Source organism: Magallana gigas, chromosome 6, assembly GCF_963853765.1.
Source record: "Magallana gigas chromosome 6, xbMagGiga1.1, whole genome shotgun sequence".
Lineage (NCBI taxonomy): Eukaryota > Metazoa > Mollusca > Bivalvia > Ostreida > Ostreidae > Magallana > Magallana gigas.
In genome coordinates, this window is record NC_088858.1 from 36,890,509 (window position 1) to 36,904,210 (window position 13,702).

General features: G+C 34.0%; 2 protein-coding genes across 3 annotated transcripts; one reads left to right on the forward strand and one right to left on the reverse strand.

The window, feature by feature from the left end:
- The first annotated feature begins 4,129 nt into the window (after positions 1-4,129).
- On the forward strand, positions 4,130-6,490 carry LOC117685996 (bifunctional 3'-5' exonuclease/ATP-dependent helicase WRN). The gene is made up of 3 exons (XM_066088109.1): positions 4,130-4,610; positions 4,776-4,935; positions 5,470-6,490. The coding sequence occupies exons 1-3, from the start codon at positions 4,232-4,234 to the stop codon at positions 6,425-6,427; spliced, it is 1,497 nt and encodes a 498-aa protein (XP_065944181.1). The 5' UTR covers positions 4,130-4,231; the 3' UTR covers positions 6,428-6,490.
- Positions 6,491-6,500: 10 nt separating this feature from the next.
- Positions 6,501-13,294, reverse strand: LOC105334904 (uncharacterized). 2 transcript variants are annotated; one of them, XM_066088108.1, is made up of 8 exons: positions 12,739-13,294; positions 11,984-12,239; positions 10,123-10,342; positions 9,875-10,029; positions 9,116-9,592; positions 8,855-8,981; positions 8,541-8,671; positions 6,501-8,324 (listed from the first exon to the last, which is right to left on the reverse strand). In XM_066088108.1, the coding sequence occupies exons 1-8, from the start codon at positions 13,200-13,202 to the stop codon at positions 7,146-7,148; spliced, it is 3,009 nt and encodes a 1,002-aa protein (XP_065944180.1). In that variant the 5' UTR covers positions 13,203-13,294; the 3' UTR covers positions 6,501-7,145. The 2 variants fall into 2 exon arrangements, with proteins under 2 accessions (XP_065944180.1, XP_065944179.1); XM_066088107.1 differs by having other exon boundaries at positions 9,875-10,342.
- Positions 13,295-13,702: the final 408 nt, after the last annotated feature.

A 13,702-nucleotide genomic window follows, 5' to 3' on the forward strand; every position in this document is an offset into this window, starting at 1 on the left:
TCCAAATTCAAAAATAGACATTTTTCTGCCTAGTTAGGCATACAATGAAATTTTTATTTCACATGTAATACAATCATGTTAAAATGAAGTGATACACAAAAATTTATTGAAATCCAAGACATAGCATGTGCAAAGCTCTGCGTGAATTTTGCTTGGACAGCCTCTTAACGTTAATTTCAATGTAACCATAAGTTAAGAAAGGGGTCGAAGATCCAGAAAAAAACTACCAGCTCGCTTCAAAAATCTAATAAATCAATTATTCAAAAAACAAACTGGCGACTTTGAGAGAATAATGACGTATATCTCCGCTATTTTAAGACCCATCAACTTGAAATTCGGCATGAGTGTATCTTAGACATTACTTTTCTGAAAAATACATGCATATTGCAAGTGTTGTAAAAAATAATTGATTTATTAGATTTTTGAAGCGAGCTGGTAGTTTTTTATCTGTGTCAGAGTTCGACCCCTTTCTTTATTTATGGTTACATTGAAATTATTGTTAAAACGGGCTTGGCCCCTATGATATAAACAACATTTTATCAATCAAAATATAATAGAGGCGATAATAATGATAGTATTAGCATTGACAAAAGTAATCATAGAACATGTACTGGTAATAATATAAAAATACTTAACTTAGGTCGTATGCATACATCTTTATAAAATGATAAACATATTTTTTTTTAAAGTTACATTTTAAGGTACATGTATATTGCTTTAAAAAAGGATAATAGTAGTAGTAGTAGTAATAATAATAGTAATAATAATAATAATAGGGTTTATCATAAAACTCGTATATGTAAATCCGAGTAAATAAAGAAGAATTCTAACAAAACACGTAGATATATGCTATCTATAGGGATAACCACTTCTTCGTTACAGTTCACTCACATACCCTATAGACAGCGCTACTGGAGGATTGGTTTCCTCTTAATAGATACTTTATCTACAAATGTATAATTATATATAATATAAGTTTACATATATATAGTAATATTTTTACAACATACGAGCAAAATCAGTTATATAACTTTCTCTAGATTTGTACTTCAAACGTAAAACAGATGCGTAATTTAACAGAGATGATTTGATATGCGCCTTAAGACCTTCTTCGTTTTCATCTATTTTTTGTAATCTACAATACATTTTATACTTACATATTCTCAGTGCTATTAAGGATATTACAAAATTTAATGTTGCAGTTTTTCTATTGTTTTCTAAGTAAAAACCTATAATATGTTTTCATTTAACATCAAAAGAAAGAAATTCGCTTTCTATGAAATACACTATAAACACGAGGCATGATTTTTACTACGAAACTGAAAGGGTCAAATAAAATCATGTGGTCTAAAATTTAAATGACAATAACATTCGCAGGGATGTAATAGGATTTATGTATCCCAACCTGAGAGAAATTCAAAGCCACCCTCCCATCCCCTTATGATGGTCAGGTACATCTGTCAATACTAATGTGGATTAAAGGGGTATGGTCACGATTTTGGTCAAAAATTATTTTTCCGATTAAATATTTACGGCAATGAAAGGCATTTTAATAGGCAACCGAAATTTGAGTGTCAATTGTTAAGTTCAAAGCGAATTACAGAGCTTGAAATTCTTCGTTATGTAAACAAAGCGTTTGTTTACATTTTGAACGTTGAAGTAAAAATTTAATTTTAAACCTAAAACGAATGTATTAAACGTTAGGAACTGTTTATCTATGCTTAAAATAAATAAAAAGGTAGACAAATAAGCTAGAAAAAGATTCTTTACTGGTATACTGAACCTATGTTACAAAAACAGGGCACGAGCCTTGTTTACATGACAAACAATTGTAAGCCCAGTATCTTGCTTATAACTCTACGAGTGACTCAAATTTTATTTGATCATTACAAATGCATTTCTAAAGCACTGTAAATAGTAAAAACATAAAAATAGAATTTGACCAAAATCGTGGCCATGCCCCTTTAAAGTATATTATAATTGAAATACTTTCACCGGTTTAGAATTTTCTTTCACAGTATTCAACCAAAAAATACGTTTTAGAAAATTTTGGAAAGTTAAAAGTTTTATTGTTATCAACGGGATTCGAACTCATGACCTACAGGTTTGTAGTGAACCCACTAACCCACTGCACTACGCTGTAAGATTTAATACATTTTTACTATATGACTAAATTGGCCCTGCCCTAGGGTCTATAGCCCTGTCCCAGAGGTCATGAATTTCACAGTTTAGGTAGAGGAGTGCGTGGACATCATAACCATGCACTCAAGTTTAAACATATATGCGAAAAGAAGGAGATTTTCTAAGATTTAATACATTTTCACTATATGGCTAAATTGGCCATTACGTAGAAGGCTTCATGGACATTATAACCATGCATTCTGGGTATTTTTGCTCACATGTGTGGGGGTAGAGAGGAAGGTTTTTGAAAATTTGGCTTTTGAAAATTTGGCTAAAAGTTTCTTGAATTTTATTAACCTGTATGCACCTTCTCTTTATTTTTTTAGATCTTGACTTTAAGGGTGAAATGACGAAGTATTAAAAAAACGGTAAGCGATGTTAGACTTGTTTCGACATTGAACCGATTACGTTTCGCTTCACGCTTAAACACCCACCATTTTGATGTTTGCGGTTTAATTATTGCGTACGTCTGTATGTGTATTTTTATTAAAGCTTCGATCTTGGTCCGATTTTTTTATTTTTACAGTATTTAAATAATTTTCCATACAAACAAATTACCTAAGAAAGTTATGGACTTTCTCCTATATACACAAGCAGAATCGGTCCCCTTTTAAAGTTAGAAATATTTAAATAAAATTAAAAATTCTAATATATAAATATAAAAACGAAAAAACAAACCAAAATGCATAACGAGAATGTTTAGAAAAGGGAACCGTTTGGTTTCGTCCGCCGTATGATTGGATTTATTCAACCCGCATGTTTTGCATCGATTGTAAACAAAGCAAAGCGATTAAAATGTACACCTTTTTTTCTAATTTACCTGAACATTATGACCCTTATTTATAGCAATGTCGAAGTCGTTGATTCGTTTCAACAAGAGCTTTGACTTTGGGTAGTACGTGACAAACTCCGATTTGAAGGCGGGGTCTACTAATGGTTAACTGCCCTGTCATTGGCTAATAGATATGAATATATTAAGCGCAATGACATTTGCCCGACCTAACCCAGAGATGTATATTTCACTAAAACAGCGTCAATTTCACACAGCAGAGCAGATCTTGGCTAACAACTTTCCAATTTTGACAGTCTATGAATCTCTTGGCAAATTAGAAGAAACAGGTCAATATTTGACAGCTTGTTTTGATGAGCAAACCTACAGAAATTCCAAGCTCTTGTTAAAACGGTTTTATATACAACCATACCGTCTCTAATTCAGGGGCGACTTTTAACATGAGGCGAAATAATGCGATGCGCTTTTTTGTCGTTTGTTATGTTAACAAATTTTGTACATTGAAATTTGGCTAAATTGACAGGGAAAACTACTGCAATGTCTATTATTATACACATACTTGACATAACCATCATTTAAAAGCGTCCTAAAAAATTATATAAAATTTGACCAAGCAGCTTTAAAAATCGCCCAAATGTGCAGCATATATATCTTGTGACAGACTGTAAGGTTTTTTTTTACATTTTCACAATATGGCTATATTGGCCCCGCGCTAGGGCCTTAAACCCGTATTCTAGAGGTAATGAATTCACACTTAATATAGAAGACTCCAAGGACATCATAATCTTGCATATAGGTTACATGGGAGTAAAAAGGAAGACACAGGATGAACCTCTGTCATTCAGTCAACCGGCATATGCATATAGCTATGCCATTCAGTCACCTTTCCAGACCATTCAGTTGACTGAATGGCAGGCGTTCATCCTGTGATATTTTCTATGACCTCATACATTTATACTATATGGTTATATTGGCCTCATCCTAGAGCCTGAACCTCTGACCCAGGGGCCATGAATTATACAATTTTGGTAGCAGGCTTCAAAGACATTATAACAATGCTTTTATTTCTTTTCCCCTTACATGTGAGGGAGTAGAAAAAAACACGACTTTTAATAATTTGGCCTCTTTGACCCGCCTGTGGCGCTTTGGGGTTGTGGCAATCTGATTAAAATAAGATCTTTGATCCGCTCTGACAAATTCGATGTCGCTACACAAAGATCTGAAGACATCCCATACAGGGTCACGTCAGAATGAACTTTCATGACCCAGGGTCAGCCAATGAAACTCTTTCATATTAACCAATCACTGTACGCTTTTCATTTCATGTTCGGTATAGCTTTAAAAATGGCGGACACAGATGAAGCATTGAAGAAATCGTTGTCAAGTTTTAGTATTGACTCTTTAAAGCCGGAACAGAGACAAATATTGGATATATTAGTCGAAAGGAAAGACTGTTTAGTTATATTGCCAACAGGATTTGGAAAATCGCTTCCTTTTCACGTATTCTTGCCGGTTATTCGCGAGATAAGAGCAGATTTTAACCAAAGTGTCATGTTAGTGTGCTGTCCTTTAGTTGCATTGATGCAGGACCAGGTGGCGAAGTTAGCAACAATAAAAAGTGTTTCGGCAGCATACATAGGTATGGTATTTTTCTGAATTATTTCAATGACCCACTACTATTACAATGTAACAATATTAATGAGTAAACGTGTCTGAACTGTTCAAATAATAACACCCTCTCCTGGACTTCCCCTCGCCATACTTGAAGTCAACTGAGGATTAATTACATGTACCTTGTTTACAGGATCAAGTGTAGAAAGCGATGCCCGTATCCTGAATGGGGAAATAGATATCATATATGCATCCCCAGAACGAGTTATAAATGATGCTGGGTGGAGAGAGGGCATAACAAAGTTGAAAGTTTGTTCCATCGTTATAGACGAGTTCCACACCATTGCAACATGGTAATTATATTCCAGGCTTCCATAACTTTCTCTGAATAATAGTTTACAGAGATTAAAATTGATGCTGTCGTTAGAATGTTTATATTTGTAATGTTTTGTTGAGAATTGGTAACTGCTGTAAGCAACAGTTTCTTTTCAATCTGCTGAAATAAATGTCACACATAGGCATATTTCTCAATTGGCAGAGTTAATCAAAATAAGTTTTTTTTTCAATCTACTGAAATATTATAGCTAAAACACTGAACCAGTAGTTTAAGTTTAGACTATAATACTGTGGAATCATTGTTGTTCGTGGAGGACCAATGTTGATGGCTTTCGTGGGTAATCCTAGCCCACGAATTTACATTCCCACAAACATATATACAAGCATTGTTTAATATTCATTAAAGTTGTCCCGATTACTACCAACTAAATAACGTCCCCATGAACCAGGACAATTTTGGCTGTCCATGAACATTGACCCCCACGAATAAAAATGATTCCACAGTAATTATAGAGTAAAACATCATGATCATGAGGTCCTTTATTTTTCAGGGGTGAAGACATAAGTGGACTAAATAAACAAGCTTTCAGAAAGTGGTTTGCTTCTGTTGGAGAACTGCGTTCTTTATTTCCACAAGCCAATGTTGTGGCATTGAGTGCAACCTGCACACAAAAAATTAAGAAACGAGTAATGAAGCAGTTGTGTTTTGGACCAAACACTGTGGAAATTTTCAAGTCTCCAAACAAAGCCAACATTAACCTTTCAGTGTGTAAAGTTTCAAATGAACTGGAAATTGCAATGTCATGGCTTGTAGATGGTTTGAAACAATTGGCTGGTGATTTTCCAAAAACCCTGTTGTATTGTTACAGTATTAATGATGTGTCAAAACTTTACTCTTATTTTTCTAAAGAGCTGGATGAGGAGACATTTGGCTCCTTAATTGATATGTTTCATTCAGAAACTCCCCCATCCAAAAAGGAAGAAATAGTTAAGTTTTTGGGAGATAAAACAAACAGTAGTAAAAAAAGATTAGTTATATGTACAAATGCATTGGGAATGGGTATTGATGTGTCAAATTGTTGTTCTGTTATTTTGTTTGGAATGCCTGACAATATTGTAGATTTAGTTCAAGAAATAGGTAGAATAGGAAGAAATGGTGAACAGTCAATAGCAATGATACTGTTTAATTCCTATCATCTGCGGCGTTTAAATAAAGATATGAAAGAGATTCTTTGTTCAAGTGACTGCAGAAGATTGAATATTATGAGGCATTTTTTGGTGGACTCGGATTTAAAAGAGCTAGAAAAAGACACAGGAGTACATACTTGTTGTGATATTTGCCAAAAAGGTTGTAAATGTGACAATTGTGAACTACTTCTTTTAGAGAGACTTTTAGAGAATGAAGTTCTAACTGACACGGACAGTACTTGTAGTGATAATTCAGAAAATACAGAGGACTGTTGGGAAAGTACATTTGCCTCAGAATTGAACTTTAACCTTGAAATCTGATAAGAACAGTTGCTATTGTGATGTGTTATGAAGCATTAGAAATATTAAATCCAACTCAATGTACGATACAAACATTTGTTCTTTTTTTATAGTTCAACATAAAATTACAGGTACCATAATAAGTGCAGATATGGCATTCTTTGTAGGAATGCAAACTATAGCTGTAAAAATTCTTATGTGACATACAGAATAAATTTGTTGACTTGAAAATATTTGTTACAAAATATATCTTAATTACAAAAATGCATGCAGATGTTTTGAATATGCATATTTTAAATTCAGTTGCCTGTCTGCTCACCCTCCATTTTCACTACTTCAATAATTTTCCATTGGACATGTTTTGGTAAAATAGCATCAACAATAGTAGGAACTGAGAATACAACAACAAATCCTGCAATCCTAGGACTTAATCATCTAACATATTTTGATACAATAACATCTGTACTACACAATTTTAAAAAAATTGCCATGCACAAAATCCTGCAATCCTAGGACTTACTGGTAATCATTTAACATATTTTGATACACATATGTACTACAAAATTTTTAAAAAAAATGCCATGCACATAAGGCAGGATGTACACAAACTTGCTTGTAGTTCTTGACAACTGATTCTTAGAACATCATACAAAGTTTTATAACATACATGTACATAAACATACGTGTGCAAGTACCAAGCTGGTACATGTACATGTATAATCTAACATAAAGTCCAGATTTAATATTGCATATTCCTAAGTCGACAATATGGCAGATTTGGTTTATGTCGATGAATCATTATAGGAAGTTTTGTAAAACAGTTCACATATGGATTCCTATCAATGATAAGTTTTTGACAGCGAAATGTTCTGTTAGGGTCATACACGAGAATATCATTCTGCATTAGATCCTGTAGAACTTTTTGGACATCACTTTGATATGAAGGTAGATGATGGAAACCTTTCTTCTGACGTACACTTGCAATTTCATCGAAATGTTTAACAAAATTTACCAAGTGCGGATATTCCTTGGAATGAAGAATGATGCTCTCCTTTGTCTGATTTCCAGTGCATGCCACTTTACTGTCACGGTTAACCATTTCAAGGTATTCATCGAGTGCTATGTTGTTATTTTGTCCACCTTGAAGATTGACGAATCTGTTTGCAACAAGTCTTTGCCTAAGATCTTCAGGAAGTATCCCAGTACATGAAGTTAAGGCTGTCAGATGAATAGAGCCTATTAGGTATTTCACTTTGTTTGTCTTGTTGTAAAGAGGCAATTCGTATTTAGCTGACCTAACTGACCGCTCCCCATCCCCCATGTCGACTGCTGTGTCCAAGTTTTTGTGAATAATTAAAAGTTTAAATAACATGACAACATAATCTTGAAGCTCATCTCTGCTCTTCTTTTTGGTTTTGGGCTTCTTTGGAGGAATTTGAACATCATGCTTCTTTTGCTCATGTGCTTGAAGAGAACCCACGCAGGCATATGTTGCTTCGCAAAAGTGACATTTCAAACGTTCATTTTCAAGTGCACCAGACAACCAGTAGTTCTCCGAGTGTTGTGGATCATCTAACACTTCCCTCAATTCTTTACAAATGTCTTCTTCATTTTCAAAAAACCATGTCTGTAAGATTTCACTTGCCACCAAGTTCAACCATTCCACTTTATCCTTCTTTGATAGTTCCTGGAATCCCTCTGGAAATGGGATGTTCGAATCAGCTTCTGTCAGGTGGAAATGATGAAGGAGAAGCAACTGACAAATGGCATCAAATACAGTGTAGAAAAGGAGCTTGTAAGGGCGATATGCATTCTTCACTTCACCTTTCACACCTCTATGGTTCAACAGATTTCTGTAGAAATAAAGAGTCCCAGGATCTTGTCCACTCTCTGTGCTGAAAGTCAGCTTGGCTATTGCCTATAACATAATCATGATTAAATAATAATATAAAACTAGTCAACTTGATACATATACCATAAGGGATAAAGAGAAAACTCAAAAGATGTTAAGAAAGAGAAATGCTCTATAATAACTTTTTGAATCTTTTTCATTCGGCAAATAAGTCTCACAATTTATCTTGAAACAAAGACAAACAAAACGTTAAGAATTATTTAAAAAAATTTAGATAGGTACCTCTAAGAAATTCATCAGCCTATGAAAATCTTCTATTTTGGAAATAAACCCTTCTAATTTTTCTCTTGCTGTTACTGCATTCTTCATAGCTTTTTGAGCTGATTGAACTCTCTCGTCTGTTAATCTGTCCCCTAAAATATCAATGTTTTCTACAATCAGCACTTACCTTAAATTGAATATCAAAACTTTAAATAATATTCTGGCAAAAAAATCATTATTTTGGAATTTGGATAATTAAATTAACATCTACAAATATTACACATTTCTTATGTTATAAAATTACAAGTATAGCCTAAAGACAAAATAATATTTACCTCCAAAAAACACAGGCTCAACAATGTTTCCATTCTTGAATGGTATGAAGTCATTGGAAAGTTTCTTCAAAAGAGCAATGAGTTCTTGGGTCTTGTTTTCATTACAGTCAAACAGTCCAAGAGGGTACTGAAAATATAATTTAGAAACTATTCTTTAACCAGTCATTGTTCATTATTACCGTAATTGAAATGCTAGATATCTTATTGAATCTAACAGTCACGTTTATTGACAATAGTATATAATAAATGTGTAATAATTACTTGGAATGTTTTTAGCCCAGAGAAATGACTGTAAGGGTGATCCAAATGCTTTGGATAAATAGAGCTGTACACCCTTTGAAGTTGAGGATTGTGCTCAATAATGGAAGTTGCAAATATGAACACTAATTCTCTCATCAATTGTTTTTGCTCAGCAACAGACGGTATAAATTCACAGATTTGTTTGGCATCTCTTTCCTCTATTCTGTGGAGATCCGATAAGGGTGGAACTCTATCTTGAACCGCAATGACGTTGAAGAGATGCAGTGACAGTGTTCCTCGTTCTGAAGTCCTGTAAGATGGCAAAATGTTCTTGTCCCAATTGTCCCCGACTAATTGATATTTCACATTTCCACTATCAGCCCAGGAATCCCTCATTTCTTTCACTTTCAAATCTACTAGTTCCTTCCAAGTTTCTAATTTTCTATGAATGGTCTTCGGATGTACACATAATCCAATATTTGACAGTCGTTCAATATCCTACAAAACAATACAAACATGCATCAAAATAATTCCATACCGTATTTTACAAGACTTACACCATTGGTCCCCTATTGTAGAGCCCCCCCCCCCCCAAATCCCCCCGAAGGCAGGTTGTACCAAGTTTGGTTGGTTGAGAAGTTAACATAAGGTAATAAGCAATAGGAAAGGTTTTTTTTTAGCCTTTGACTCTTGCAAGCAAAAATTAATTGCTTGTACCTGTATTTGTTTTGCTACTGAATTATGTACATAGGCAATATATAACATTGTTAATAATCATACCCTTTGAATACATCCACCATGAGTTAACACAAAGGCAATCATGTACTGGAAAAGGGACATTTCTTGGTTTCTCCCATGCAATGCAATGGCAGCAGATACCATAACATGGATGACTGATTTGCTATCACTGGAGAGCTCCTGGTCACTTACTACAGCTGATAGTAAAGAAAGAATTGTAGGGCATCTTCTTTGGAGTTCTTCCTTCATTTGCTGCCACTTAAATTCAAAAAAATCTTTAAAGTCCTTACTCTGGAGAATGGACCCCGACCCCCTCTTACAAAGAGCAAGTGCCTCTTTCTTGATCATTTTCGCTGCCCCATTTGTAACCTCCTCAGGGTGAGATGAGCAAAGGTTGTTAACAATGGTCCTTTCAACATTGTTTCCTCCCACTATTGTTCGGCAAATGCTTCTGTGAACTTCCGAAGTAATCAGGGCTGTTTTCTTTCCACTTGGGTAATGCACATATACCTTTAATAAGAGTAAGTATATTAAAAAATTAGCTGATTTGCATGATAATCACATTGAAGGGCTAATATTTAAAATGTACTTTGAATAATTTGATATAAGCTTAACATGACTAGCAAAAAGACAGTTTTTCAGTATTCTCAGTAATCATTCAATGGGTACACATAAATTCAATTCACACTCACTACACCTGATTTCACAATGTATATGCATAAAGTGCAATTTGTGTTTATGGTGCAATTTCATGTACAGTTGATTATTACTTTTTTACACTGCCATGGTATATTTACTGTTCAACTTTTTATAATTTTATAGAAGTCAAGCATTATTTTCAATGTAAATATATCCATACATGTAAGATAGGTAAGGCATTATAGGGCTAAATAAAAATATTGCATATAATGATAATGATAAATTTTCCATTTACAAGTCGTGCTTAGCTTCATTATAATTATTAAGTATTTCATTTATTTATACGAGTCTTACATGTACAGCAGTTATGAATAGAAATCCTTTCCTTCATAGTTATGCAAATATTTGTCAATATTTGACAAATTAAAGAACATCTTGAGGCATATTCTAGAGTGTTGATATCTGTCAACAAAATAAAGAACAAAATTAAGAACAAACTTATGACATACATAAGTACATTAAGTAATATAGACAAACAAACAAATAAACAAACAAACAAAAAGGAAAGCAGTCAAACTTTTAACAATATGAATGGGATTACTGATCACTTCTTCTTTGATCTATTTTGTATATATTGCAAAAATTTCAATATATACTAGCAGTAATCTATGAGTATGATCTACTATATTGTTTTTAAGTTTTCATTCAAATTAGAAGATGATCATTGATCCGTACTGAAAATAATGACAAAATAAGGCATAGCTGTGCCTACGAAACATGCAGAATGGAAAACATGATATATCACATTCATGTTCATATATAACAAATATTAATTACATTGGCGTCGGAACCGGGGGGGGGTGCAAAAGTAGGCATAACCATAACCATAATCCTTTTTGTTTGCTTTTCAAGATTTCTGATGAGTCTATAAAGCCCCCCCCCCCCCCTTTCAATTTGCTTCCGACGCCACTGAATTCAGAGTTGAACTTGTCAGTATAATCAACTGACAATAAATTTTCATCAGAAAAAAATTGACCAACATATAAGTTTAGTAAATATCTAAACCTAAACTTAATCATGAACACTATACCTCAACTTCTCCATTTTTATAAACAGTGTCATGTTTATCAGCTTTATTCTCCTAAAATTTATGACAAATACTCAATTCATTAAAATTCTGACACATGATTTGGTCTTCAATTAAAAAACACATTCACATTGGAAGGCAGTAGAAATAAACCTATGCAATGCTGATTATCCCAAATTGATCATGTTTTAGTTACATAAAAATAACATATTCTAGATTTTTTAAAATTATTGATAGGACATTCTTATAAACTTTAATACTGACATTTGATCTGGATTTCATTTGAAATTTGATCTGGTTTAAAACAGAAAAAGACATCAGACAAAATGCAAAAACTGGACTTAAAAAGTTGATTTTTTTGGACCCATATCCAAAAATAAACTAAAACAATATCACACATTCTTTACTAAATGACAAATGTGTACCTTTTTGCTAAAGTCACCCCCAAGAGAACGACGTGCTTTGCTTGTAATTACAGAGCTGGAGCTTGTATCCACCATCTGAGGAGCAGGCTGAATTGGAACAAGCTTGACAGGCGTTACCCGTCTGATGGGCACTAAGAGCAGATCATCTGTTTGATTGGTTCGGACCCTCTTTACCTGAACATTTTCCTTCAATGGACTCCTCATCTCTCTCTTTTCCATAAAAAATTTAGATGGGGAAGGCACGCAGACACTTAACCTACAACAATTGATGTTGTGAAGCTTTAGGTGGTTTTATATTTTACTAATTAATTGAAAGTTAACAAACATTATACATGTATAAATAATTATATCAAATCATTACATGTGGATCAGGATGACCATAACTACATAGGATATTAGTTAAGCCTTTTTATTTTAAACACCCTGCTTTACAAACTAATTTCTTAAAATAATAGCCAATAAAGACAATCATGTAATAATTAGGTGGATTAATTATGATGCTAACAAACATTAATTACAATGGGCTATTATTACACAATTAAACCCTGTTCAACATGACATTATTGCTTGTCAGTTATCTTTTACAAAAGGAACATATTTTCATGAGAGATTATCGTTGTAATCTGACTGAATCTGGCGATTTTTTTTTTAAACATAACAGTGTTAAAATCAAAATAATTCTACTAAATTGCCGTTTTAAAAGGGACAGAATGATATCCATGATCAGCTAAATGTTATACAGTGGATTGACAAACCTTTGCATCGTAACTTGGACAGACGCCTTGAAAGAGTCTCGGAGCGTCGCTGCTTCCTTCTCAATTTTAAGGACCTTTTCAATGTTTCTGAAGCACTTTTGGCACACACCGGTATCACTAGTGAATATGACGTCGTTTGTAATGTTACACACATCCTTCACGATTTTCAGTCGTTCTACGGAAAGGCGAAGCTTCTTGTCTAAATACTTTTTGATAGTGGTGTTGCCATCACTATCAACTAACTTCTGTATAAATGAAAAGCCGCATACAAGACAGGAATTCCCTAGCGGGTACACTTTTTTAGGGGTACTGCCAATGTCTTGTTTATTCGTGGGCGCCGCCATTTTTTTCTTTCGGAAGTAAATTTTAAGCTTTATCGTTCGGAGACCCTCGAGACTTATCAAATTGGCGTAGCCTCTAACGACTTTGCCAGCGTAGATTTCATTGGTTAATACAAAGTTCATTCTGACGTGACCCTGTATGGGATGTCTTCAGATCTTTGTGTAGCGACATCGAATTTGTCAGAGCGGATCAAAGATCTTATTTTAATCAGATTGGGGTTGTGGTGCCTTGAATTTCACAATTTACAGTCTTCTTACCATTGAAATGCTCCACTACAAATATGGTAACCATTGGCCTAGGAGTTTTATGAAGTTAAAATGTGAAATTGTTAGCGGACGACGCAAGACAATGGACGAAGTCCAAGTGACTGAAAGTTTATTCGTTCATTTTTAGGACGAATAGGCAAAAAGTATGGCAGTTGCAAACAATGTACAGCACTGACGCAATTAAATGGTAGGTCTTTTTTTTATTAAAAAAAACTGTTCATTTAAGTTTGCTTATGCTTTTCATAAAAAATTGAGTCCTGGTTTTCCGACATGACCCCGAGTCTTCTTTCACTTGCTTTCGTCTGCTAATGACCTTTATGGGATCTGTTGGAACAGTCAAACCATCTTGCTGTTCT

Coding starts and splice junctions, on each gene's coding strand:
- LOC117685996 (XM_066088109.1), top strand. CDS start 4,232: ATGACCCAGGGTCAGCCAATGAAACTCTTTCATATTAACCAATCACTG. Junction 4,611..4,775: donor TGTTTCGGCAGCATACATAG/GTATGGTATTTT, acceptor CCTTGTTTACAG/GATCAAGTGTAGAAAGCGAT. Junction 4,936..5,469: donor TTCCACACCATTGCAACATG/GTAATTATATTC, acceptor TTTATTTTTCAG/GGGTGAAGACATAAGTGGAC.
- LOC105334904 (XM_066088107.1), bottom strand. CDS start 13,202: ATGAACTTTGTATTAACCAATGAAATCTACGCTGGCAAAGTCGTTAGA. Junction 12,240..12,738: donor GTCCAAGTTACGATGCAAAG/GTTTGTCAATCC, acceptor CAATTGTTGTAG/GTTAAGTGTCTGCGTGCCTT. Junction 8,325..8,540: donor GGCTGATGAATTTCTTAGAG/GTACCTATCTAA, acceptor ATTATGTTATAG/GCAATAGCCAAGCTGACTTT.